At 62.0% G+C, this 26,717-nt stretch overlaps 1 protein-coding gene across 1 annotated transcript in view; it reads right to left on the reverse strand.

The window, feature by feature from the left end:
• Nucleotides 1–26,717, reverse strand: part of LRP1 (LDL receptor related protein 1) — a 93,342-nt gene that overhangs the window by 2,895 nt on the left and 63,730 nt on the right. Inside the window, exons 35-83 of the mRNA XM_075133929.1 lie at nt 24,659–24,790; nt 24,271–24,405; nt 24,054–24,183; nt 23,352–23,478; nt 22,919–23,070; nt 22,622–22,746; nt 21,980–22,351; nt 20,539–20,728; nt 19,913–20,117; nt 19,492–19,684; nt 18,907–19,032; nt 18,678–18,806; nt 18,070–18,189; nt 17,268–17,381; nt 16,646–16,795; nt 16,242–16,376; nt 15,583–15,699; nt 15,211–15,339; nt 14,612–14,734; nt 14,032–14,172; nt 13,759–13,946; nt 13,306–13,489; nt 12,996–13,081; nt 12,506–12,625; nt 11,936–12,123; nt 11,472–11,677; nt 11,046–11,234; nt 10,680–10,828; nt 10,093–10,186; nt 9,523–9,639; nt 9,293–9,412; nt 8,621–8,743; nt 8,127–8,252; nt 7,736–7,852; nt 5,727–5,833; nt 5,389–5,521; nt 5,005–5,124; nt 4,340–4,462; nt 3,926–4,069; nt 3,707–3,841; nt 3,330–3,449; nt 2,769–3,040; nt 2,499–2,677; nt 2,114–2,220; nt 1,773–1,889; nt 1,223–1,399; nt 702–842; nt 452–625; nt 202–363 (exon numbers count right to left, since the gene is read on the reverse strand). Of these exons, the coding sequence (XP_074990030.1) occupies nt 202–363; nt 452–625; nt 702–842; nt 1,223–1,399; nt 1,773–1,889; nt 2,114–2,220; nt 2,499–2,677; nt 2,769–3,040; nt 3,330–3,449; nt 3,707–3,841; nt 3,926–4,069; nt 4,340–4,462; nt 5,005–5,124; nt 5,389–5,521; nt 5,727–5,833; nt 7,736–7,852; nt 8,127–8,252; nt 8,621–8,743; nt 9,293–9,412; nt 9,523–9,639; nt 10,093–10,186; nt 10,680–10,828; nt 11,046–11,234; nt 11,472–11,677; nt 11,936–12,123; nt 12,506–12,625; nt 12,996–13,081; nt 13,306–13,489; nt 13,759–13,946; nt 14,032–14,172; nt 14,612–14,734; nt 15,211–15,339; nt 15,583–15,699; nt 16,242–16,376; nt 16,646–16,795; nt 17,268–17,381; nt 18,070–18,189; nt 18,678–18,806; nt 18,907–19,032; nt 19,492–19,684; nt 19,913–20,117; nt 20,539–20,728; nt 21,980–22,351; nt 22,622–22,746; nt 22,919–23,070; nt 23,352–23,478; nt 24,054–24,183; nt 24,271–24,405; nt 24,659–24,790 (7,263 nt within the window). The remainder of the gene's footprint in view (nt 1–201; nt 364–451; nt 626–701; nt 843–1,222; nt 1,400–1,772; nt 1,890–2,113; nt 2,221–2,498; nt 2,678–2,768; nt 3,041–3,329; nt 3,450–3,706; nt 3,842–3,925; nt 4,070–4,339; nt 4,463–5,004; nt 5,125–5,388; nt 5,522–5,726; nt 5,834–7,735; nt 7,853–8,126; nt 8,253–8,620; nt 8,744–9,292; nt 9,413–9,522; nt 9,640–10,092; nt 10,187–10,679; nt 10,829–11,045; nt 11,235–11,471; nt 11,678–11,935; nt 12,124–12,505; nt 12,626–12,995; nt 13,082–13,305; nt 13,490–13,758; nt 13,947–14,031; nt 14,173–14,611; nt 14,735–15,210; nt 15,340–15,582; nt 15,700–16,241; nt 16,377–16,645; nt 16,796–17,267; nt 17,382–18,069; nt 18,190–18,677; nt 18,807–18,906; nt 19,033–19,491; nt 19,685–19,912; nt 20,118–20,538; nt 20,729–21,979; nt 22,352–22,621; nt 22,747–22,918; nt 23,071–23,351; nt 23,479–24,053; nt 24,184–24,270; nt 24,406–24,658; nt 24,791–26,717) is intronic.

Genomic DNA, 26,717 nt, shown 5'->3' on the forward strand with positions numbered 1-26,717 from the left:
GGGTGGGGTCAGGGTGGGCAGCCCCACGCTGGTCCCTCGGACCACCAGCCCCTCCGGAGGGCTGCTCGTGGCTCCGGTCCCCCACGGAGCACCACCCCACCCTGGGTCCACAGAGAGCATCCCCCAGAAGAGTGGGACCCAGCCGTCCGACCTCCCAGGCGCTGTCCCCAGCAACCCTCGCCATGGGCAGGCAGCACTCACGGTACTGGCAGCGGTCCCCGATGAAGGTGGGCAGGCAGCGGCAGTTGGGCTGGTTGCCCTGGTTGACAGTGCAGCTGCCGTTGTTCAGGCAGTAGTCGGTGCACACTTGCTGGTTGCACCGGGGCCCCGTGAAGCCGGTGGGGCAGCGGCAGGTCGGCATGCCTGAGAACAAGAGTCATTAGCGTGCTCCCCACCTGCCCGCCTGCCCAGGACCAGCCCCGACCCCCCGACTCGCCCTCAGCAGCCTCACCTGAGGGGGAGGCGGCGCACGTGCCCCCGTTCTGGCAGTAGTCCCAGCACTGGTCGATCTGGCACTTCTCCCCATTGTAGCGTGGCTGGCAGCGGCACTTGGCCTGCTTGCGGGCGTTGAGGAAGCAGCTGCCGCCGTTCAGGCAGACCAGGTCGCAGGTGTCGGTGGTGGGCACTGGGAGGGAGGGTTGGAGGTGAGCGGGACTGCGCCGGGTAGGACCCCCCTCCTCCGCCTCCTCCGGACCACCTACCGACGGGGGAGATGGTGGGCGAGGGAATGACCACGCAGGTGCCGTTGTCCAGGCGCTTGCCGTTGGGGCAGGTGCAGACGGGGCCGCTGGGGCTGAGCAGGCAGAGCCACTCGCACTTCTTGCGGTCGCAAGGGTTGGTCACTGCCGAGAGGGGAGGGGATGACGCGGGGTGAGGACGGCGGGGTGACCCACAGCCCTCCTGGCAAACGACTACTCCCCAACAGCTTTAGGACATCGCCCACAGCCCTGCAGCTGCCCAAGCCCTGTGCCTATCCCCTGATGCCCTGGGGTGGCCATTGCAGCTGGCCTCCCCCCAAACCACCCCCCTCCCCACTAACCCCCCCTGCTCTGCCCATTCAGATGCCCCCACCTTGGGCAGGGAAGCTGGGTGGCTGAGTCCCTTCTTGCCTCAAGCTCTGCCAGTGCTCCCCTCGCCCACTGGCACCCCACATCAGAGACCAGACTCCGGCACCTTCCTCCCACCCTGGGAACAGGGTGGGGGTCCCGGGCCCAGCACGCACCCTCCGGTTGCTTGTACTGGTGGTAGAGCACAACATCGGTGGCATGGTTGAGACCAGACGTCAGGTTGGTGACAGCCTTGTGCCCAAACTTGTGGATCTTGAAGATGCGGTTGTTGATGTAGGTGACACCGTAGATGTAGTCCTCAAAGATGTCAATGCTGAACGGATGGCTCAGCCCTGGGGAAGTGAAGAGGGGACACGTGCAGGCAGAGGTGGCACGGCTGGCTGCTCGCTGCCTCAGGCAGGGCTGATTAGGGATTTTGGATGGATTTGAGGCCAGGGTCTCCCACCCTGTACGAGGGGGACAGCATTGGGGGTACAAGCAGTGCCAGAAGGCTCTGGTCCTGCTGTGGAGCATTTAACGAGGAAAACCCGCCCTTGCTGCCATCTGCTGAGCACCCCTGGCTCAGTGCTGGGGTCTGCGCTGCAGCACGACCCAGGCCAGGGGCCCCAGAGAGCTGTGCTGTGCCAGGACCCCACCCCGAGAACATCACCCCCAGGCAGGTCCCTCTCCTCCCTGCTGCTCTGGTGGGTCTCGGGTGCTGCTCACCCTTCTTGTTGTCAATGGCCACGACGGGGTCGGTGCCGTTGAGCCGGATGCTGCCGATGACGGAGAGCTTGGCATCAGCCCAGTACAGCCGCTCGTTGTGGTAGTCCACGGCCAGGCCTGAGGGGGCACACACCTCCCCGGTGAGGTACGGGCCCCCAGCCCACCCCGAGCTCCTCCTGACCACGTGGCCAGCAGAGCAGGCCCCCTGCCGCCCCTACACACTCCTGCTGCGGGGCTCAGAGCTCCCAGGCCAAGCCTCCCCAACACGAGTGGGTTGTACATCCCTCCCGTCAAGGCTTTTGCCACCCCTTGTGCCCCTCCTGGCACCCATCTTTGTTCACCTGTTGGCCACTGGATGTTGTCCTGCACCAGGGTCTCGCGCAGTGTCCCGTCCATAGCGGCCGTCTCAATCTTGGGGTGATTGCCCCAGTCTGACCAGTACATAGTCCTGCGAAGGACACGGGCAGGTCACTCCTGGCAGGGGAGCAAGGAGGGGAAGAGCAGGACAGACCGACGCCCCATCGGCAGAGAAACCCCCGTGTTCTCCCCACAGCCTTCTAGAGTCCCTGACGTGACCCCAATGGGCCAGCTAACTCCAAGGCACAGCAACTCGAGCTGACACGGAGAGTGATGCTGGGGCACAGGGAGCTTCCACCACAGACAGGCTTGTTGGTGAGAGGAGCCGGGGCGAGGGCTGGGCCGAGGGAAGGGAGAAAGGGCTCTCACCCCCTAAGCGGGTCGACTACGATGGCATGGGGCTCATCGATCATGCCCGAGATCAGCGTCTTGCGATTCTCGCCTTTCATCTGTGCCACCTCGATGACATCCCGCCCCGAGTCTGTCCAGTAGATGTTCCCAGCCACCCAGTCGATGGCAATTCCCCGCGGCATCTTCAGCCCCGAGATCTGGGAAGGGCAGAAACGGGGGAGAGGTGAGGGCAGAGGACGCTGGCAGCCTGGCCTCGGTGCCTCCTGCCGTGCTCATGACAGAGCTCACATTCAGGTGGGTGACGCCGCCGTCGATCTGGCGCCGGTTGCGGTTGGAGGCGGTGGAGGCAGCGGAAGAGGCAGGCAGCTCCCGGTACGAGATCCTGCCTGTGTGCCAGTTGGTCCAGTAGATCTTGTTGCCCTTGACGTAGATGTCCATGGCGTCAATGCGCACGTTCTCGTCGCCCTGGAAGGCTGGCTCATAGGCCGAGTTGGGGTTGAAGGGGTACATGCTCCGGATCTTGTTGTCATCCGCGATGTAGAGGATTTGGTGCTCGGAGCCTGCGGAGGAGGAGTGGTTGGTGTGGGCTGGGCCGGGGGGGTCAGCCCAGCTCCACGGTGGGGCAGAGGACAGGGTCGCTGGGAGCTTGGCCCCCCTTGGGGCTTGCTCTGCCAGGGAAGGACAGACTGATGGCACCGGCAGAGCCCGGTACCCGCCCGCAGCAGTGCCAGAAGGAAGGGTGGGCAGAGGTGCAGGGGGAGGAGGAGGAGCAGGAGGGAAGAGCAGCTGGGTCCTGCAGGGCGGCACGGGCACGCACAGGATCTGTGCATGCCCCCATTCCCTCCTGACCTTCTGCCTTGCACATGTTGTCCGACTTCATGAAGTTCTTGGCGCAGCTGCAGACGTGGGAGCCCTTGGTGTTGTTGCAGAGCTGGGAGCAGGTCCCAAAGCGCAGGCACTCGTTGATGTCTGGGCAGCAGGAGACAGGAGTCAGGGGGGAGACCTGGGGAGTGCCTCCCCAGACCCCAGACCCTCTCTAGGGTCTGGTCTGTGCTACCCAGGGCTCATTGACCCTGTTTCTCCCCATTCCCCATGTTTGTGCCCCAAGGACACCATTTCTGATGCGCCAGCCACTCCACAGGCGTGAAGACACATCTTACTGGCAAAAACCAACCATAAACCCGACGGCCCAACCCCCAGCCCTCTCTGGCAGCGGCAGGAAGTACCTTGGCATGAATTCTTGTCTGGCATCTTCTGGAAGCCTCTACGGCACGTGCAGTATGTGGTGGACCGCGACTGAACACACTGGGCCTCGTCTCCACACATGGTGGTGTTGGTCATGCAGTCGTATGACTTGTGGTCTGGGGTGGGACGCACCATCAGCTCCTGTGCCTTCGCGGCTTCCCCAATGTCCACCCTCGGCCCCCCCCCGGCTCCCCACCCACCGTGGGAGCAGGACTCCTCATCAGAGCCATCTCCACAGTCATCAAAGAAGTTGCAGCGGAGGTTGGCGCTGATGCACTTCTTGTTCTCACACAGGAACTCATTCTTGTCCTGGCTGCAGCTCTTGGGCTTGGCCGTGGGTGACTCTGTGGGAGCACGGGGCAGCGGCTGTGATGCTCTGTGTCCCTGGGCACCCAGCCCCGCGGGAGCCACAGGGTGTGAACGGCCCGGGACAGGACCAGGCAGGGACCCAGGACGCCTGCGCCCGCATCCCAGTTTTGGGCAGGAGTGGGCAAAGCAAACCCCAACACCTGAGCTAAACCCAGGGCTCTGCAAGGACCAGCCCAAGGGCAGCGGCGACCCACTGCCCTGTCCACACCGGGCGCACAGCGGTGCCCACGGGCAGCCCCACTCACCGCAGTCCTTCTCATCCGTGTTGTCTCCACAGTTGTCAATGCCGTCGCACTGTCGACCGATCCACAGACATACCCGGTCGTTCTTGCAGCGGAACGGTCTGTTGGGGGGACACTGGAATTTCACTGCACCAGCAAACAGAAACAAACGGTGACGGTGAAAGGAGACGCCATAGTCAGGCTGTCACACTTGTCACGAGCTGCTGCTCAGCCTCTGCCCGCTCTCCGGAGAGGCCTGTCCCACGAGGGCGAGCGGGCTCCAGGGACTAAAGCAAAGACACTGAAGCAAAGACAATTGCCCGGTTGCTGGCCCAGCTGCAGGAGGGTCAGCCCTCTTCTCACCCAGCCCCCTGCCCTCTCAGCCCCCGCTCCCCACTGCCAGCCCCACGCCCAGCTCAGCACCTCTGCAACGCTGCTCTCTCGACCAGAGCCACCTCCTGCCCCCTTGGCCCCCCCATCGCCCCCGAGGGGACCCATCTAAAGGAGACGTGCAGAGCTGCCAGAGGTACCCACAGCCCTCCCGGGTACCCGCAGCGGTGCCCAGGCTCTGGGACTGTCACCCCTCCCTGGCGTGCGGGTGCTCGGGGCAGCCTGCTGCCCCTGTGGGCAGATGTGTGCCAGGCAGGGGTCTTGCCAGGAGCAGGGAGAGGCAACGCGGCGTCACTCACAGCACTCCTCGGGGTTTTCATCCGAGTTATCCCCGCAGTCATCCTCCCCATCGCACTTCCAGGCCAGGGGCTTGCACAGCGTGTTGTTGCACTGGAACTCGTCCAGGGGGCACGTGCGAACTGCGACAGCATGGGGCAGGAGGAGACACGTCAGCCAGTGTCACCTGGCTGCCAAAATGCCAGTCTGGGGCTGCAACTCCAATTTCCAGCATAGCTGGGGGCTCTCCAGGGCTCAGATATGTGTCCGTGCATGCCCTGGGGCCAGGCCGAGTGGTGCTGACACTCGCACAGGGGAGCGCTCCCACCCACAGCGGGGACACAGGAGATACAGGGCATGGGGGGAAGACGACCAGCCCCAAGGGAGCCATGCAGCGCTGCCATTACCCCCAGTGCCGCAGTTCTCCTCATCGGTGCCGTCCATGCAGTCCGCATCAGCATCACAGCGCCAGCGCATGGGGATGCAGTGCCCGTTCTTGCACTGGAACTGGTCGAACTCGCAGCGCGGCGTGCAGTCTTTCTGCAGGGGAAGGGCGAGGGACAGCAGTCAGCAGGGACAGCCCCAGCCATGGCAGCTTCCCATCTCATGACTGCACCCAGCACCAGGCTCTCAGCCCGCCCTTGGGCGACCACCGGCAGAGGCAGACTGGGTGGGACGTGTCCCCGCTCCCACACATGGGCAGGGTGAAGGTGCTGGCCCAGAGTCCCTGCCCTCGCTACTATACCTCGTCAGAGCCATCCGCACAGTCATGGTCCCCATCGCACTTCCACCTGCCAGCGATGCAGCGGCCGTTGGCACACGAGAACTCGCTCTCCGAGCAGGGTCGGGGCGCTGGGGACAGAGAACACAGGGCGTCCCCCTGAGTGCGGGCTGCGAGGGCAGAAGGTCTCCCTGGCCAACAGCTTGGGGGGCACAGGCTGACACAGACACACGTCCAGTGGCACTGGGGACAGGATGGGGTGCAAGCAGAGCCCGGGGAGCTGTCAGAGAGGGGTACAGCTGATATCACCTCCCAGTCCCCTTCCCATCCCACTCCAGGGCTCCCAGCTCCCTGCGGGGAAATGGGCTTTTGGGGGGTACTGTGGCCATGCAGACTTGCTTCTGGCTGCTTCACGGATGCACATCCCCCATGTGATTCGAAGGCAGCAGCTCCCTGCTGCCCATGTCTGCTGCCCCACCGGCAGCTGTGGGCAGGAGGAAAGGCAGCGGCACCCTAGCCAGGTCTGGCAGAGCCAGCACACCGTGCCCCCCTCGCAGGGCATGGGGACAGACTCCCCCTCGCAGCTCAACGCATCCACTGAGCCGGCACCGGCACCAAACCCGGTGCCAAATCCATCTGCAGGAGGACGGCACGCAACGCGGCCTCCCGCCCGGGACGGCTCTCGGGACCCTTCCCCTCCCCATCGCCCCGGGGAGGCCCCAGGTGCAGGACCGGGTCGGGGCAGGCGGCCCCTCCAGCCGCAGTGCAGAAGCTGACAGGACTGTAGGGGAAGAGGGGGGGAGGGGGTGTCCAGCTGGGGAGCAGGAAGGGTCAGGTGGGGACACATTTTGGAGCCAAGTATGAGCCATGCACAGGCCCCGGCAGTGCAGGACCCTCCCTCCCTGCGGCTCCAGTGGAGGGAGATGCTGGTGCTGATGCTCAGTAAATCCACCTGGGTTGTCCAATCCCAACCCCTCTGCCCTCACCTGGAATTTATTGTCTTCATTTATTTTAGAGAGACTGTACATGGAATTAAAAGATTTTGGCAGGAACCTACCTCTGAGTGCCCCATAACGACAGTGTGAAAATGGAGAAAAACATAAGATGAAGTGAAATGGCACAAACTCAAAAACACGACGTGAAGTCAACAGAAAAGAAAAAAAAGTTGCACCCTAGAGAGCTGCAGGGAGACAGAGGGACCCGGGGCGGGCGCTGCATGGTGGGAAGAGGGACTGGCTCTGCCCAGGCCCCTGCAGCTGGCAGCAGATCCCGGTGCTGTCCCATGGGCAGCTTGGGCCCCGCCGGAGGGACAGGACTGGGCTCCTGCCCGCAGCAGAGCCCAAGAACTGTCCCGTTCATGTGGACGGTCACAGTCCTCTGCTGCTCAGCGGGGCAGGTGCTGGCACAGCTCCGCTAACAAGCGGTAACTCATTAAGCGGCAGCAACTTGATTGTCTGCCACGGCTTCTGGGGACCAGCTGCCTTCCCAAACGCTGGTCCAGGTCCAGGTTTGTGACCCGGGTTCAGCTGGTTCCACAACTCCCCTCCCAAAGGCTCCATGTGTCCCCACCGCCTTCCCAGGCCAAACCGTTTGAGAGGGTGCTGCCCGCCAGGCTGGGGCCAAAGTGTGGGGCCATGCTCTAAAGCAAAGCTGCTCCACCGTGAGTGGGATGAGGCGCCTGCGAGCCCCGCGGGTGAGCACGGCCGCGCAGGGCCCGTGCGCTGCCTGCCGGAGAGGGCGTTGGGGCCACCTCCTCCCTTCCACCTCTCCCACTCGGGGCCTCTCCTCAGAACAGCCAGCAGCCAAGCCCTGGCTGTGGGACCGGGCTAGCCAGACCCCCGGAGTCAGGCGCGTTCTGTCCAGGGGGAGAAGGCTGCTCCCCGGGCTCCCCGGCCATCAGCCCCAGCCGCTTGATGGTCCCCCCCCATAGCTGGGGGCACTGGCAGGGAGAGGGCCTGGGGGGACCTGAACCGCTCCCCTCTCCACTGTGCAGATGGCTCCCGAGATAGCAAAGCCTTGAAGGCGGCACGTACTGCAGCTCTCCTCATCCGAGTTGTCCCCGCAGTCGTTGTCGTAGTCGCACTGCCAGCGACCCGGCACGCAGCGGTTGTTCTTGCAGCGGAACTGGTAGGGCTCACAGGTGCGTTCGTCTGGGAGGGATGAGACAGGGACAGGCATCAGCATTGCCCCAGCTCAAGGGGAGGGATGGGCACGCCAGCTAGCAGTGCGGGCAGTGCTGCTCTCTGCCAGCCTCCCTCCGACTCAGCCTTGCCCATGTGGTTTGGAAAAGGAGCAGCTAAAACCTCCCCCAGCCCCCGGCACACCGGGGAGGTGGAGGGGACAGACAGCGCCAGGGCAGCCCGACCCTCGGGGAAGAGGGGGCACAAGATGCCCTCTGGACTCGTTTCCCCAGTCCCTGCTCACCGCATTCCTCCTTGGGCTCATCAGACCCATCCCCGCAGTCGTCCTCCCCGTCACACTTCCAGCGCGCCGGGATGCACCTGCCCGAGTCCTTGCACCGGAACTCATCCACACCACATGTCATTTGTGCTGGCGGGAGAAACAAGATGACATGGATATGGGGAGGGGAGGTGGGGTTAGCATTGGCTCGGCATATTTCTTTCTCCGCAGGGCTGATGAACACCTTGTGCAGCAGCCTGGAGCTGACTGCAGCACCCCTGCTCGGAACAGGGTGGGCAAGATCCCCCTTTTTAAGCAGTTCTCCAGGGAGAAGTCAGAGAGAGGAGTATCTGAGCGGGACAGATCTAGGCAGAGCCACCACCTGCCTGCAGCGCCTGCAGGGACTGAGCAGGGACCTGCCATCCCGCAGGCAAAGACACGCGGACGTGACCAGCTGCGGAGGAGTCCCGGTTTCGCTGTGGCCAGACCCACTCCCCCCCTCCCCGTGCACTTCTTACTGCAGTTGGCAGGTTCATCTGAGCCATCCACACAGTCATTGTCCCGGTCGCACACCCAGACGCGGGGGATGCAGCGCTTGGTGATCGCACACTGGAACTGGTTGGGGGCACAAGTCACCTCCGCTGCAGGAGGGAGAAGCAGAGTCAGCAGGGGCAGCGGGCAGGCAGGGGTCTGCCAGCCGCCACCCCACAAAAACTGCCCCACAGAGCAGAGAGGCATGCAGATGCTCTGGGCACCACAAGAAGTGTCTGGCCATGCTTGGTGACCACGTGCGCGAGAGGGGCGGGGAGCGGAGCCCTGTGGTGGCCCCAGAAGTCTCGACCAGCTGCAAGGAGACAGGGCAGAAACCACAAGATCCCTCAGCTGTGCCACAGGCTCAGTGCAAATCCACGGCAAATATTGAACTTGCCACTCGGAGGGATTTAAGGATTTCATTTCCAGTAGGAAACAGAAGTGTCTGTAGGGACAGCAGGGTGATTGTGGACAGAGGCTCTACGCAGAGCAGAGGTAAGGAGAATGCCCCATACCCCATGCCCAGGGGCAAGACCACCGAGAAGCCAGCCTGCAGAGAAGCCAATACCCAAAGACATGGATCTGATGCAGCACTGAACTCCTCACCCCTAAACGTGCACGCTCCCCATCCCTAACACGCTTAACAGCTCCCCACTTACGGCAGTCCTTCTCATCCTCGCCATCACCGCAGTTGTCCTGACCATTGCAGCGGAAAATGCCAGGGATGCAGCGGTTGGTGTTGGTGCATTTGAACTGGCTGGGCAGACAGACATGGATATCTGGGAAGGGAGGCAGCAGAGTCAAAAGCTGACACGCTGCGTCTCTGCTCTACTGGGATGCTGCAGCCCGACTGGTGTTCGAGGGTCGCAAGGGGAGGTGGAGAACCTACCACAGTTGGCTTCATCTGAGTTGTCCTGGCAGTCGTTGTCTCCATCACAGATGAAGGCTGGGTTGGTGCAGATCCCAGTGGAGCACTGGAACTGCCCTGGCCTGCATTTGAATTCAGCTGTGGGACGAGTAAGACAGGGTGAAACATTTGCTCTGGAGAACATTTTTAGGGCAAACGTTAACCTCCCACCTTCCCCTCTGGGGTCCTCAGCAGGGACTGAGCAACCAGCACCCAACCCTGGGCTCTGGCGCAGTGAAGGGGCAGCTCTGCTCCGAGAGCAGCAGTTGGCTGTTGTCCTCCACAGGGCAATACCCCGCGCAGGGACAGCGTGTTATCCCACTGCTCTCTGAGCTCCGTTAATGGGGGAACCCTCCTCTCCCCGGAGCCGAGCGGGGAGCAGCAGTGCTGTTCCGAAGCCAGAGCAGCAGCAGGGCTTTGGGTGACCAGCTGCACAAGCAGCGCCAGGTGGCTGCGGACAGCACGCAGATGCTGCAGGGCTGGCAAGAGCCCGGCAGTGTGGCTGGGGTGCTGGGACACCATGGGCTGTGGTCAGCCCCGCTTGGCACTCACGGCAGTCCTCCGGCTCATCCGAACGGTCCCCGCAGTCGTCCTCGGTGTCGCATTTCCACCAGAAAGGGATGCACTTGTCATTCTTGCAGACAAACTGCGACAGAGAGACGAGCTTGTGAGGGTGGCTCAGAATGGGGAGGGAGGACCCCAGAAGGCCTTGTCCCCTGGGAACTCTGCCAAGGGCACTGATCTCCACGCTGTCCCTTCCTGGGCACCCCCGGGACATTCTGTGTCCTGACCTAGAGCAAAGCCTTAACCCTGAGCCCACCCCACACAGCTCTGGGGTTTGAGGGAGGGAGGGAGGGGGGCAGGCAGAAGGTCATTCCAGAGCCGGAGGGTCTCTGGCTCTCCTGGGCACCCCCAAAACGCCTGCAGTCTGTATGTGCTGGGAAGTGCCACAGGAGGGAGGTGTTGCCTGCGCCTGGAGAAGGCGTGCGCGCACTAGCACCCAGATGCACAGCACAGGTTGCACAAGCAGAGGAGCTGGGACCTGGTGAAACCACGGCAGGAGGGACACACACACGACCACGGGCACACGCTTGCTGCAGGGAGGATGTCCACACAGGCAGGAGCAGGCAGGCTGTTACCTGGCTGGCCGTGCAGTTGGAGACGCAGGTTTTGCCATCGCTGCCCAGGTAGAAGTTGGTGGGACAAGCACACTTGTGCCCCCCGCCTGGCGAGAGGAGGCAGAGGTTGCTGCAGCCGGCATTGTTGGTCTTACAGGGATGGTTGGGAACTGGGGAGAGAAGGGAGACAACAGCGAGTCAGACCAAGGCGGGGGACCCTCAGGGTGGCACGTGAACCCCCAGCTGCAAGACCCTTCTCGCTGCACACCCCTCTTCTGCACCCCCTGCCCACCCTGGCGTCCCTTTGCACGTCGTGCCCAGCCCCAGCCTCCTGCCCCAGGCTGCTCCGCAGCACCGGGGCCACCCCAGCCCTCGGCCCCGGCTCACCGTCAGGCTGGCGGTAGGGGTGGTAGATGTGGATGTCCATGGGGCGGTGCAGCGTGCTGATCAGCAGGGTCTTGTTGGCTCCCGTAGTCTTGTGGGCCCGGTTGATGGATTTGGTCTCCCAGTCGGTCCAGTAAATGAAATCCTCAAAGAGGGTGAGCGCGAAGATGTGCGGGATGTCCTGGCTCAGCACTGCAAGGGGGAGCAGGCGGCTCAGCCAGGGGCTGCCCCAGGCCACCCCTCCCACAGCACAGCCTTTCTCCAGGGACAGCTCAGCTAGGGAACAAACCTCTTCCCCTGGTCAGAGGCACAGAGGAGCTGCCGGAGCTGGCGACCATACCCAGCACCCTGGCTCCTGCTCCCATGACCGATCCAAAGCCCACACCCCACAAAGGCCTAGCGGCGCTCCGGAAGCCCCAGTGCTCTCACCCGTGTGCCGGTTGGAGCCGTCCAGGCTGGCGAACTCGATGTAGTCCTCCCGCGCATCGGCCCAATAGATCCGGCTGTTGATGTAGTCGAGGGTGAGGCCATTGGGCCAAGTTATCTTGGTGTCAACGATGACGCTGCGGTTGGTGCCATCCATGCCAATCTTCCCGATCAGGGAGTGGTCCCCCCAGTCTGTCCAGTATAGGTAACTGGGGATGAAACAGAAGAGCAGAGGGAGGCTGAGTCCAGCCCAAGCCACAGCAGCGGCCGCACTCTGCCCATTGCGTGGCTAAACCGAGGTGCCTGGGCACACGGGTGCAGGGCAGGGAGAAGCACCAGGTGTCCTGGAGGCGAGGAGGGAAGGCCCCGTCCCATCTCCCATCCTCCAGGACTATGGCAAGATGGCACAGGGGCCACCAGCCCCCTCCCTGCATAGAGAGGAAGGTCCAGGTCCCCCAGGCTCTCACCCATTCTGCACATCCACAACCAGCGCCCGGGGCTCACGCAGGCCCGAGTTCACCAGCACAGTGCGGTAGGCGCCGTTGAGCTTTGACACCTCAATGGTGTCCCGACCTTTGTCGCACCAGTACAGGTTGCCTCCCACCCAGTCCACAGCCAGCCCGTCAGGGTTGCTGAGGCCCGTGCGGTGAAGAACCTGTTGGGAGAAAACAGAGATGTTGGGGCTGGACAGGGAGAACCAGATCCTGCCCTGGTCCTTTCAGGGATGACAACATCCCCCTTCCCGGCACATCGCCCCTGCAGACTTTCCTCACTCCTCTCTCCCTCCAGCCCTCCTTGCCCACTGCTTTGGGGCAGAGTGGAGCCCACCTCTGATCGGGATGGTGCTGCAAAACATCCCTGTAGCAACCTGGGCTGATGGCCTGAGTCCAATGATGACCCCATAGCAGGACTTGTGCCCTCTTCCCCAGTGGCCCTGGTGCCAGTCTGGGCCCCTCCAGGCAGCCTCTCTGTGCAGGAGGTGGGCGAGGCCAGCTGCCCGGACTGGGGGTGCTCGAGGGGCTGCCTCAGTCCCCCACCTGAACGTTGCTCCCGTTGATGTGCATGCGGCGGATCATGCTGCCCTGCGTGGTGACATCTGTCCAGTAGATCATCTGCTCCCGATAGTCAAAATCCAGAGCCACTGCGTTGTTCAACCCCTGGGAGGAAGGGAGAAGCGTTGGAACAGCCTCACCTGCTAGCACAGGGTCACGGGGGCTTTAGAAAGACCAGTGAGCCCCCAGCCTCAACTCCCGGTCCCTGCAGCAGAGAAGTTAGAAGCACCTACAGATCACTGTTGCGCAGCCCCTACCTTATAAAGGTCTGCTACCAAAGAGCTACTGTTTACATAGGACCTCCTGTATACTCCTAGTGAGAGCTGTCGTTTACACAGGATCTACCACCTGCCTGGGAAGCCAAGAGCCCAAACTCCCAGGCTGGCAGTCTCCTGCCCTGCAGGGCCCCTCTCCAACCCCGAACCCCCGGCCACATGGGGCTGGTGCCCCCTCCCGCTCCCAGCTCCCCCCGGACCTGCTTGAGCAGCGTGTAGTTGGAGCCATCCAGGTTGAGCTTCCTCAGGTAGTATCGGTTGGCAAAGATGAGGAAGGGCTCTTCATCTGCACAGGGAAACCACAAGACGTGTCAGGGAAGTGCCGCTGGGACGTGGGCAGATCCCCTGCGGACCTGCCGCCCTCCCTGCCCCGCTGCTGCCCGGCTCTCCTTCGTGAGTCAGGTGCAGCTACTTCGCCTTGCGGAGCACCGCGCCCGACTCCAAGGTCAGCAGCATCCCACGGTCGCCAGAAGAGCATCCCTGCCTCCAAAGCCTGCTCTTGGCTCTCACCTGTGACAGCTTTACAGCTGGTGGGGTTGTCAGGTTTGAGCTTGTAGCCCTCTATACACAGGCACTTGTAGCTACCGAGAGTGTTGATGCACTTCTGGCTGCAGGGGTAGGTGGTGGAGCACTCATCGATGTCAATGCACGTCTTCCCGTCGTCCTTCAGCCGGAACCCGGGACGGCATCTACACTGCAGGAGGCAACCCGGAGCTGTTAGACATATCCAGGGTCCGCACGCTGGGACATGACAGGCATCACCATGGGACAAGCGGGCTCAGGCACAGACAGCTTGCAGATGGAAGAGCAGCACACACAAGCAGAGGCCAAAAGTGCCCGCGTGTGCATCCCCTGCCCAGCTGGCGCGGGACAGAAGCACCCTCACGCTAAGAGTGCCTGTGGAGGAGGAAGGGAGTGGGAGAGCGTCCCTCCAGTCGACCCTCCCGGCCTGCAGGCCCCTACCTTGTACCCGATCTTGAGGTCTTCGCACTCCTGGGAACAGCCGCTCAGCTTCTTGTTAAGACACTCATTGATGAAGCAGTTGAGCTCGTCTGAGCCGTCCATGCAGTCATTGTTGTTGTCGCAAAGCAGCGCCTCCGGGATGCACTTCCCGTTCTTGCAGAGGAAGAAGGAGTCGTTGCACTTGTTCTCTGCAGTGGGGCGGAGAGTAGGCGGCAGTTGTCAGCGCAAGGCAGACGGACGGCCCCGCTCCCCGGCCGCGGCCCCCGCAGGTACCTGGGCTGGTGCAGCGCGGGTTCTTGGGCGCCTCGTCCGAGTGGTCGTGGCAGTCGAACTCGCCGTCGCACTCCCACTGCCTGTTGCTGAGGCAGCGGCCGTTGGCGCAGCGGAACTCGTGGGGGCCGCAGGTGGGGTACTCTGCGGGAGGGTGGCGGGCTCAGATGGTGCAGCCCACCTCCCTGAGCCGGCTGGGAGCGCCAGGGGCACCGCAGCGGCTGGGCTGCACGGAGCCGTGGCATGGATGCCCAAACCTCCCTGCAGCCCGCCTCGGGACCGGGCTGCACCACAGAAGCCAAGGAGGCAGCAAACGTGGCTGGTTTTGGATCTCTCCAAAACTGCTCTGTGCCAGGGCGGACGCCCTGCAGCGGGGCTGGAGGGGGACAGCTCTCCAGCCCCGAACCCCTCCTGTTCCCTCTCCTGGTTCCCCCTCACCCTGCTCTCATGTCAAACCCCTTCTGGATGATGAAGATCCCTCCAGGGTCCCGTCTCAAAGCCCAGGAGACCCAGCGTGGCTGCCAGGGCCAGTGCTACATGAGATACGGCCCTCACTGTCCTCCCCCATCCCGCAGACACCCACCACACTCGGGGGACTCGTCCGAGCCGTCGCCGCAGTCGTCATCGTGGTCGCAGACGAAGTGCTTGGGAATGCACTGGCGGTTTCCGCACATGAACTCCCGCTCGTCACACGTGCTGTTGTACACTGCAACGAGGCATCGCTGTCAGCCCCCCGCCAGACCGCGTGCTCTCCTGCCTGCCCCCCGAGCCCTTCGTCTTGGGGCACTGGGGACAAGAGCTGAGGCACAGCCCAGTCAGGGCAGGGACTCCCACTCCTTAGCCCCCAGCCTGAGCCCACGCCTGTGCCCTCGTTTCGTGGCTGTGAACAGCGACACCCGGGCAACACGGTGCCTTTGGCTATCGCTCCGCGGGACGATGCTGCTCCTCTCCTCACAGCCAGGGAAAGGCACCCAAATGTTCCCATGTCCAGGTCTGCTGTGACCACAGCACCGCCGTTTCCTCCTGCAAGCCTGGCGGGGAAGTGGCCAGGACGAGGCATCCTGTCTGCTACCAACAGGGCCCCTGGGGAGTGGGGCTACCCCCCGGCAGCTCTGCCTGCACTACACTCGGCTCCTCTCCAGCCCCTGGCCCCACCACACACCCACCCCTCTGGGGACTCACAGCAGCCAGCAGCGAGGGTCTCGTCAGCTCCGTCCGCACAGTCCTTGTCTCCGTCGCAGAGCCAGCGCTCTGGCACGCACACGTAGGTGCCTGGGCACTGGAAGGATCCTGTACTGCAGGTGGTCAGCCCTGGGGAAGGGAGAAGCAGGAAGGAGGCCAGTCACCCCCACCGCTGGAGAACCGGCACTCAGGCTACCTGCCCCCACGTCTCAGGGGGACCCCAAGAAACAGAACCCAGGAGAGCAGTGAGGACCACAGCACAGGAAAGCAAGGGTGGGAGAAGGGATGGGCAGAGGCAGGAAGACACAGAGATGGAGCAGCAACACCCGCAGGGACGGAGAGAGGTCAGAGCAGGGGCTGGAGCAGACTCACGGCAGCGGCTGTCCTCATCAGAGCCATCCCCACAGTCATCTGCCCCGTCACACACCCAGAGCTTGGAGATGCAGCGGTGGTTGTTGCACTCAAACTGCACGGGGTAGCAGAACTTGTCTGGGAGGGGAGGAGAGGAGAGGAGGGGTCAGAGCTGGGACAATGTGGAGGGAAGGACACGGCAGCAGAGCACAGCCAGGCTGGGCCACTTGGGCTCCAGAGCTGGAGCCCAGGGTGGTGCTGGGGCTACTGTTCGCCCAGACCTGGCAGTGCCCCCATGCCACGCTGACGGCACTGCAGCTGTAGGACTGGTGTGGGATTCCCCACTCTGGAGCTGGGGAGGTTCCCCAGTTCCTGAGCACTGTTTGGGGTTTGTTCAGGGAGGTTGGAACTAAAAACATAACTCAAGTGAGCTGTAACTGGCCATCCTCAAAATGACCGTGGATGCTCGTGCATGTGCTGAGCAAACAAACACTCAAGGACATTTGTATTGGTCACAGTTAAAAGCCCAAGCTTGTGGAATAAGACCACAGAGGGCAAAGAATCTGGAGTCTGATCCTCGGCAAAGGGATGTCAGAGATAGGAGAGGGTCCTGCCTCCCCTCCAGCACGCTTGCGCTCGCCACCCTGTGCTATCACCCCGGAGTCCCTTGCTCTCCCCACCCTGCCGCTCACTGCAGTGAGTCTCGTCTTCTCCGTTCTCGCAGTCATCCTCTTTGTCGCAGGTCCAAGTCATGGGGATGCACCTCCCGCTTGGGCAGGCGAAGTAATTGGCTGGACACTTGGGTTTCCTCCCGCCTGGTTTGTGAAGGAAACGTCAGTAAGGGTGGTGGTGCGGATGTGCCCAACCCAGAACCACCCGACTGCGAAGGATTCCTCCCCAAAAGCCCTCTGTGATCCCGCATTGATCAGCGTGCAGGAGCTGCACAGGCAAAGGACGATGCTCCCAGTGTGCAAACAAAGCATCCACCGCCCAAACAGACCCAAAGGGGAGCACCCAGCCAGAGGGTCGGTGTGATGCCCCTGCTCTCCTAGGCCCGAGCCAGCTTTCCTCTCCCCGCTCTCACCTGGGCAGTTGCGCTCATCTGAGTAGTCTCCGCAATCATTCGCCCCGTCACACACCCAGCTCGGAGCATAGCACAGAGAGGTGTGTTCGCACTTCTGGAACGTGGTACCCTTCACCCCCAGCTTGAAATAGCTGCTGCAGTCGGTGGCGGCTACAAGGAACCACACCAGGAACCCCGGGTGATGGGTGCTGCTCGTTGGCGGCACAGCCCTTCAGTCCAGCTCCCACTGCGCAGCACGAGCCCTCGCCCTGCTGCTGACAGCCCTCCCCTCCCCAGAGCAGCACCGAGCTGACTCTGCCCCACGTGTGCCCCGAGCTGCTGGGACCACGTTAAGCGCTTCTGACGGGCTGTCGGGTGGTGAGGTGCCAAGCTTGGCACGAGGGGCTGCAGTGATGGGTTGGGGCTGCTTCCAGCCAGTGGGCTAACCTGGGCTGGCCTCTGCTGCCGGGATGGGAGCCAGGGCCCTTCTCCCTCCCTGATTCCCAAGTCTCAAAGACTGAAACGAGGTGCAGGGACCCGGGCCCCTGCCCGCAGGTGCAGAGGGCAGGAGCATGTCCAGAGCTACAGCAGGGCAGAGCTGGGGAGGCAGCAGGGAACACGGGACAGCAGCTGGGGCACTCACTGCAGTTCATTTCATCCGAAGCATCCTCACAATCAACGAACTGGTTACAGCGGCTCGAATTCCCAATGCAGCTCCCATCTCGGCAGCGAAACTCAGTAGCAGCGCAGCTGGTTTCTGCAAGGGGGAAGCCCCCGCCATGCGTGAGGCTGGGCTGGGGGACCCAGCATGTACAGCCCCCCCGTGTCTCTGCTCGCGCACATACACCCGCTGCCCAGCACAGCTACGGACCGCCTGATCCTGCACTCCCAGCTCTGGTCCCCTCCCGGCTGAGACCTGGTGCCTCTCTGGCTCACGCGCTCTGCCTGGCAGCCTGAGCTCGTCTCCCGAGCTGCCCTGTCGCTAGCAGCCCTGGATGGGCTCAGGGAAGCTCCTGACCTTCCCCATCGGTTCTGAATCAAACAGAGAGGCTCCTGCAGCCCTGCAGCTCTGAGGGGATGCTGCCCTTGGGGATGCTCGGGTGCCCTTTTCTCAGGAGCATAGGAGCCATGAGGAGCAGCGACATTGTGCCTCGCCATTGCCTTGTGTTCCTCCTGGGTGTCAAACCGCTGTTCTCGGGAGGCTCTGGGGGCTGTAGGGCCGTGCTCGGGAGTTCTTCCTCCCAGATGTAAGGGAGTGAGCTTTACAAAGTGGTCTGTGGCACAAGCAGCATGAGCAGGATTTAGACCTTGACTCTCCGTTAAGCCCTGGCTCCGCTCTGATCCTGTCAAGCTGAAGGTAATTCTTTCCCGAAGCCTCTGTCCCTGTCCCAGCCAGCTGACTGAGCCCTGGCAAGGGCTGGCTGGGAGCCAGCCAGCCTGCTTACTGTTACACGGCACTTCATCCGAGTTGTCCCCGCAGTCATCCACGCCATTGCACCAGTAGCGGCTGGCAATGCAGCGCCCGTTCATGCAGTGCAGGTAACCCTTCTTGCACTTGCGGCTGCCTGCAAGGGGGGAGGAGGAGGTGAGCACGAGGGGAGGGCTGGCACCCCCGGGTGTCTCAGCTCCTTAGGGACCCTTCAGCAGGGGAAGAAACTACACAGGCAGGATTAGGAAACAGGCTCCCTCGTGCTATGCTGGCAACGGCGCAGGGTTAAGCTTGGCCTTTGCCCAGCAGAGACCCCTCCTGGCTGAGGAGCGAGGGTTGCTGTTAGAGGGAGGGTGCTGCAGCCCCCACTGGGTTGGCTCGAGGTGTCCCATTCTCCAGCCTGCCCCGCAAAACTGGAAAAGGTCTGGAGCCCTTAAAGCCTGGCCTGGCTGGGCCCATCTCTGGGAGGGCAAGAGGGACTGCGAGCACTTGAGGGACACAAGAAGACGCCCAGGAGTCCTGGCTCCCTTTGCCAAGCAGAGCTGACAGCTTGAGCAGGGTGCCTGCACGTGCCAGGGGGTGTGTGTGTGTATTTGAGCAAAGCAGCAAGAGGAGGAACCTTACTGCAGTAGGACTGCTTCTCATCCGACTTGTCCTTGCAGTGGACCACGCCGTCGCAGGTCCGGCTGAAGTCAATGCAGTCGCCGTTCCCACACTCAAACTCATCGTGCACGTTGCAGGTGGAATTCAGGGCTGGGGAGGGCGCGGGGAACGTCAGCTCCACCAGGCTGAGACCGGCCTCTCCTCCTCCCCTTCCCATCCCCATCAGCTCCCGCTTCCACCTCCCCTCCACCTTTGCAGGTGAAATCCTCCTGCAGGACGCGCTCGCCGCGGCAGGAGCAGTTGACGTGTCCTTTGGGCGTGAGCAGGCAGAGATCCTGACAGCCACCGTTGTTCACTCTGCACGGGGACAGCTCACCTAGGAGAGACGGAGAGCAGTCACACCAGGGACAGTCTCAGCAGTCCCTTCCCCTTGTCCTCCCTGCTGGGGAGAGGAAAAGCAGGGGTACCTCCCCAAGCTCTTCAGGTGGGGCTATGGGGAATGCATGGGGTTGGGGGCATCCAGCCTCCCCAGATCTTGCAAGGAGGATGCCCTGGGAAGAGCACAAATGGGGCAAATTCTCTTTCTCTTCAGCCTGCACAGGGTCTGGAGATGGACAGGCCTTGGCGCGAGGGTCCCAAAGGGGCGATGACGGGCCAGGAAGGACGGTGGGATGGGTTCCCCCTTCCCCTGGCCTGCAGACGGGGGGAAGAGCAGCGCTGCCTGGCAGGGGGCTGAGCCACCTGAGAGAGGGGGCAGAGGTCTGGCGGAGGCGGGGGAGCCGAGGCCCACAGTGGTGAGGCTGTGGGTGTCAGGTGGGGCGTGGGGCGTCCTTACAGCTGTCGGTGTCGTTGGCCACGGCAATGATGCCCATGGGCTGCTGGGGGATGTCAACACGCAGAAGCTTCATGTCGATGCCCACATACTTGTTGGCTCGTTGCACAGCCCTGCGCACCCAGTCCGTCCAGAAGATGTAATCACCGTAGACAGCCAGGCCAAAGGGGTGCACAGGCTCCGATTTCAGGATCACCTGCCGGACATCGGCAAACCGTGAGCACGAGGGAACCTGGCTGTGGGACGCAGCCCCCAGCACCACCCCAAACGCAGCCCATCCCAGCGTGTCTGCCCCAGGGGAAGGCCCGACTTCCCTCGTGCCCCAGGAACAGCTCTGCTTTCCTCTGACAACGTGCCAGTCCCAGTTTCGACACTTGCCACTCTCCTCCCCCATCTCTGCCTCCGGGGCCAGGTCTGGACTCACGTGGCGGTGGGAGCCATCATATTCACAGCGTTCAATTTTGTCCAGTGTGGCATCAGAGAAGTAGATCTTCTCGGCCTTGTGGTCAATGGCCAGCCCATTGGGGGTCCGTATGTCCTGGTCAATGATGATGAGGACATTGGCACCAGAGAGGGTGGCACGCATGATGCTGGGGTGCTGCTCATTCCAGTTGGTCCAGAACATCAGGCTGGAAGGGAAGAGACACGCAACGCCTTTGCCACCACAGCTCTCCGCCACGTACGTGTTGGCTCAGCCCACCCCTCTGCTGCTGTGGGCCTTCCAGGGACTTTGGGATGGATGGGACTTTGTCCCCACATAAAAAGGGGTGGGAGGGGGGTGACTGAGGCCACTGCAGCCAGCTGGGAAACATGGCACCCCATGGTACCAGCCGGCCAGAGGAGGGGATGGGACGGGGTTTCTGTCTCTGCTTTGGGGCACTGGAGGACGTGTGGGGAGGGGGGGCACAGGGCCTTTCCTCCCTGGGGTCCAATACTCTCTGTGCTGGGAACCAGTGCTTCCTCCCCAGTGGAGGGGTGTCCGCCTGGACACTGGCCCTGGGACCACGTGGACCCCCGGGCAGGCTGGCTGGACCACCGACGGCCACTCACTTCTGGCACTCGTCCAGCACAAAGGCCCGGGGGTGATCGTCCCCTGACATGGTGATCACCGTCTCCCTCTCGAAAGCCCCCAGGCGGCTCTGGTCCACGGTGTGGCGGGTGATGGTGGAGGTGGTGTAGCTTGTCCAGTACAGCGTGTCCCAGCCGCGGTGGTACGCCAGCCCCTCCACCGAGCCCACGTCTGCAGGAGGGGAGGACAGGCAAGGGTCGCATCCAGCCCATGCTCCTGCAAGGCCGCCCGGCTCACTCTGCAGAGCCAGTGCTGACCGCGACACTTGGACGCGGCTTCTTTGGCAGCCTGAAGTTATTGCTTTTAATTACACCCCAAAAAAATCCCTGAGAGGCTCTGGCTGCTTGCGAACACGGCGCCAATGCGGCAGCACCTGAGGGGACTCAGCAGGGCTGGGCTGGTGTCTGTGCTAACGGGTGAGCTGAGACCCCAGGAGATTTTAGGGGCCTCCTGGGCAGACCTCTGCTACCAACCAGGTAACAACACTTCCTTGCAGGAAGGCTGAGTGATGTTCACCTACGATGAAATGAGGACTTGAACTTGGCTTTCAAGCTCGTGCTGTGATCATCTCCCCGGCGCTGGCCGAGCCTTGCTTCGGGTCCCCCTGTCCCCATAGCAGCGGCACTGGGAAGGGAAGGGTCTCCCTCTGCCAGGGAAGAGCTGAGGCCCAGAGGCACAAAGTGACAAGATGAAGACTTGTGGCCAACCAGGGAGACAGGTTGGGAACTCCAGCTCCCAGGCTAGGAACTTGAACTGTACACCCATCCTTCCTCCCTCGTTAATGACCAGCAAAAGGTTTAATGAACCAGCTATGAGAGATGGGCCCTGCTCTCCTGATCTCAGTGGTAACAGCTATCCCAAGTGCCAAATGTAAACACATTCATTAGCGAGCACATCTATAACCCTTGCTGGAGGTGCTCCCTAGTGACGCAGAGCAACGGACGTGGTCTTTTCAACTGCTGTAGGAGCCAATGAAACCAACCAAGTGCAAACTGAGGGCTGGAGGTGAAGACAGGGCCAGGCGTGGCAAGGTTTGCTCAGGCTCAACGGGTCTGTCTTGGAAGTCAAATGCGAACACAGAGCAGATCCCAAGTTTGCTGCAGTGACTTGTTTCCAGAGCAATGCATACCCACGTGCACGCCTGAGCCTCGTGATACACTCTCCTTGCCAGAACAAGCTCTGCAGACTGCTCCTGACACTTGCGTCCTCTACCACAGGCTGCTGCCTCTTCCAGAGGCTCTGGTAGAAAGCTCACAGCTGAACCCTTAACAGCTACCACTCAAAATGCCTCTCGAAAACACCAGAAAACGTTAACTGAGAAAAGGAAAAAAAGCCCTTGGGGGAGTTCAGGAAGAGGTGGCAGGGGAGAACAGAGAGGGGTCTGAGGGCAGATGCACACAGAGGGAGCCCTGTGACACTCACTCTCCACAATGGTCTTGCGCCCTGTGCCATCGTCGTTGATCTGCTGGATGTTGCCAAAGTGGATGTCACTGTAGAATATGCGGTTGCTGCCCTTAGAGCCATAGCGGTAGTCGAAGGCCAGGGCAATGACGTTCTTCATGTGCTCCGCATCCTCGAAGGGCTTGATGGGCGCATTGAGGTTGTTCTCGTCTGACAGGTGGATGCTCTTGAGGATGGTGCGCTCCGAATACAGCAGGTAGCCGTCGTAGTCCCGGCAGCTCACCCCGTCCTCCGACAGCATGCCATGGGCACAGGCGCACGTTCTCTGCCCGCTGCCCCGGAACAGGCAGAGCTGCTGGCAGCCCCCGTTGCTCTGGGCACAGATGTTGGTGCCTGTGGAGGAAAGGGGGGATTGTTCAAGGGACCAGGCAGGCTCTGTGTAGGAGGATGCTCCCGATCAGCCGCTTTTCACCTCTCCCCGCTCCCAGAGGAAGCGGGTGAAGAAATGGGCTCAGCCCACAGCGCGACACAGTTCTTTGACGAGGACACAGTGGCCCGTTTGTCTCCATGCCCCTCCCCGCATCTGCCTGCTGTGGGAGCCCAGCCCGGCAGCCGGCAGCGCTCGGCAGCACTGCACGAGGGGCTGACCGCTCCTGGACGCACCCTTCTGCCTGGCCCGGTTGAAGACTTTGATGTCCTTGAGCTGCACGCCGATCCCTGTCCGCAGGGACACCGACTCAGTAGCGTTGTCCTTGTTGCCTCTTTTGATGGAGCCATTCGCATGAGTCCTAAGAAAGGACAGAGTGACTGAGCAACCGATGCAGGGCCCACCCCAGCAGCACCCTGCGGCAGGACCCAGCTCCACCACCTTCTCTATAGCACCCACCAGCTCCCCCCACCCTCTCACACAGCCGGTGCCCAGGGCACCCCCAGCACCACTGGACCCCTCGGGCACCGTACCTATCGCTCCAGTAAATGTACTCCTCGAAGACCGACACCGAGAACATGTCCATGTTGTTGCTGGACAGGACGACCTCTCGGTTTTCGCCTGTCTCCAGATCGATTCGTTCAATCTTGTCTGTCCGAGCATCGCACCAGTAAAGCTTCCCATCCTGAGGTGATGAGAGAGCAACGCAGTTAGCCATGGAGCAGCACACCGGGCACTAAGGCACCCTGCGCACCTCCCACCACGTCCGGCAGAAGGTCCCAGGGTTCAGAAGACGACCACCCTGGGCAACGCTCCCTGCACTGGAGAGGAGACTCCAGGGCCCTGGGGAGGGCAGCCGTGGCCCCAGAGGCCCCATCAGCAGGGGCACGGCTGCAGGGACCCCTGGGACCAGCACGCTCCCTGCCAGGCCCCAGGGCGGCACCGTCCTCCCAGCCGTGGCTGTACCTCATAGTCGACGGAGATCCCATTGGGCCAACTGATGCTGACGTTCACCAGCACCATCCGCTCAGTCCCGTCCAGGCGCGACCGTTCGATGCGGGGGTACTGCCCCCACTCCGTCCAGAACAGATACCTGCAGGGGACAGCAGGGACGTGACCATGGGGCTGGCCAGAAGCAGCATCCTTGGGCCTTTTAGCCATTGAAGCAGAGGACAAACGCCTCTCCCCCTCATCCCTCTACACCAGGGCCTCAGTCCAGACCCCTGGTGATCTGCCAGCCTCCTGGCCACCCTGCTTGCCTACCACGCTGCAGCTGGGGAAAGGAGTGCTACATTGCAGCTGGATGCAGCCCAGAAACCAGCCCGTGTGCCAGGCATGTAAGGTGCTGTTCTGCATCCTTCCCCGGATCCAAACAACTCTCCTCTCCCTATGACTCTCTCCAAAGCTGGAGCCAGTCTGGGGAGGCTCCACTTGGATTTTCTGAGGTGCTGGCACCCACGAGGAGCTCCCAGAAAGCTTAGCCCATCAGTGGAAGGGCGGTTAAACCCAGCTGGTTTGGACACCAGGGGCCTGTCCCTTGGTGTGGCAGGAGACCTACGAATCCTTCTCCACTGCGTGCAAACCGCAGGAGGAGGGTGCCGGTGTCTCTGGTACGTGCCCACCCCCCAGCTGATGGCCCTCACCGCATGGCTTTGTGTGGTGTCTCACCCCTTCTCTGGATGGACTGTGATGGCCCGCGGCTTGTCCAGCCCCTGCGAGATGACCACGTAGCGGAAGGACCCGTTCAGCCTGGCCACCTCGATGACGTCGAAGCCCTGGTCTGTCCAGTAGATGTTTCCTGCAAGAGAGGGAACGGTGAACGCCCGCACGAGCCCCACTCCCCAACTGCCCATCTGCTCCTCCCTGCTCCGGAGCCCCGTCTCACCAGCGATCCAGTCCACGGCGATGCCCTCCACGCGGCCAATGCCATTGGTGACCACATCCTCCCGCCACGTCTGGTCCCGCTTGGCCCGGCTAATGGTGCTCAGACCCATGTCCACCCAGTAAATGGTGTCATTCTCTGAAAGGAGCCAGGCAGGAGAGCAGGTGTCGGTGACCACCTCTGCGTCACCCCAAGGGTGGCACAGACCCGGGCTGAGCCACACCCCAAGGCCCCGGCATGGGGACTCGAAACCCTCCCTCACCCGGAGCTGCCGAGGGGAGATGTTCTAGGCCAGAGCACTGCCAAAGGAGGGTCTGGTGACGGTCCCTCTCATGCTCCCCCTCCCTGACCTCTCCCAGCCCTGTTGTCCTGCTCCCAGCCCCTGCGTCACCTGCGTGGAAGTCGATCCCCACGGCCAGGGAGGTCCCCGACACGGGCACGAGAGCATCCGACTTGTCGTTGGGGTCCAGGGGAATGCCGCGGATCCCCTCGTGGACCGAATACAGGAGGAAGGAGCCAACACCTGTGACACAGATGCGGTGACAGTCAGACGTGTCCCACAAACCACACACTGTCCCTTCAACAGCCAGCCACAACTCACGGAAAACTGCGACAGCAGCTCCATGGAGGAGCACAAGCCTGGCAGGGCTGGTGGGAGGGCTCGACCCTGCCATGACAGCAGCACCACGAGTCCCTGGCCCGGGCAGACAGCCCAGGACAGCAGAGGGACAGGCAGGGTTGAACTGCGCTGGCTGGACCTGCCGGCAGGCTGTGCGGCTGCCTGAAGCATCCCCACACAGGCAGCCCCTACGCCCACCTCTCGGCTGACTCCGAGACTGATGCATGTGAGACGTGGGCTGGCAGCGCAAGCAGCAGCTCCGCAGGCAGCTGGAGAGGTGGTGGGGGAGGCAGCCCTGCCGGACACTGAGTGCCTGATCCCGCCCACGGTGCTGTGGTCGGGGGGTGATGTGTTTGCATGGGCAGCACGTGCATGGTACGCTTCAAAAGCTTTGCAGTACTGTGGTTTCTCAAGGAGGGAGGGATGCCCCTGCTTCACTTGGGTCCCCGCCCGAGAAGGGACTAACCAGGATGAACATGAAGAGAAAACTCTTTTTGACATTGACACTGTCCCTCTAAATTGGAGAGACATGGATTTGACGGATGGACCGCTCAGTGGATAAGGAATCGGCTGGATGGTCACACTCAAAGCAGTCAAGGGCTCAATGTCCAAGTGGAGACCAGTGACGAGTAGCGTTCCTCAGGGGTCGTTATCGGGACCGGCGCTGTTTAACATCTTTGTCGGACAGTGGGATTGAGTGCACCCTCAGCAAGTTTGCCAACAACACCAAACTGTGTGGTGTGGTCGACACGCTGGAGGGAAGGGATGCCATCCAGAGGGACCTTGACAGGCTTGAGCGGTGGGCCCGTGCGAACCTCATGAAGTTCAACAAGGCCAAGTGCAAGGTCCTATGCATGGGTTGGGGCAATCCCAAGCACAAATACAGGCTGGGCAGAGAATGGATTGAGAGCAGCCCTGAGGAGAAGGACTTGGCGGTGTTGGTTGATGAGAAGCTCAACATGAGCCGGCAATGTGCGCTCGCAGCCCAGAAAGCCAGCCATATACTGGGCTGCATCAGAAGAATTGTGGCCAGCAGGTCGAGGGAGGTGATTCTCCCCCTCTACTCTGCTCTGGTTGAGACCCCACCTGGAGTACTGCCTCCAGCTCTGGAGTCCCCAGTACAAGAAAGACATGGACCTGTTGGAGTGGGTCCAGAGGAGGGCCACAAAAATATGATCCAAGGCCTGGAACACCTCTGCTATGAAGAAAGGCTGAGAGAGTTGGGGTTGTTCAGCCCGGAGAAGAGAAGACTCGGGGCAGACCTCCCTGTGGCCTTTCAATAATTAAAGGGGGTCTACAAGAAGGCTGGAGAGGGACTTTTTATAAGGGCGTGTAGTGATAGGACAAGGGGTAATGACTTTAAACTGAAAGAGGATAGATTTAGATTAGATATAAGGAAGAAATTCTTCACTGAGGGTGGTGAGGCACTGGGACAGGTTGCCCAGGGAAGTTGTGGATGCCCCATCCCTGGAATTATTCCAGGCCAGGTTGGATGGGGCTTTGAGCAACCTGGTCTAGTGGAAGGTGTCCCTGCCCGTGGCAGCAGAGTTGGAACTAGGTGATCTTTAAGGTCCCTTCCAACCCAAACCATTCTATGATTCTATGATTCTATTAACTCCTTCGTGATCAGGATGGGATGGCTTTCACCGCCACACTGGGCAGGGGAAGGAATGGCAAACCTTGTGGAAAGAGGGCAGGGAACAACCCACTCTAAACTGAGCACGGACATAGTCAGGGACGAAGTTTCTGATGGCTGAACCCGGGGAACAGCCGCAAAGCCCTTCCCTGCTCGGCTCTGCGAAGGGGCTGTGTTCCGGTGGGCCCTGCCTGG

Source organism: Calonectris borealis, chromosome 30 (assembly GCF_964195595.1).
Source record: "Calonectris borealis chromosome 30, bCalBor7.hap1.2, whole genome shotgun sequence".
NCBI lineage: Eukaryota > Metazoa > Chordata > Aves > Procellariiformes > Procellariidae > Calonectris > Calonectris borealis.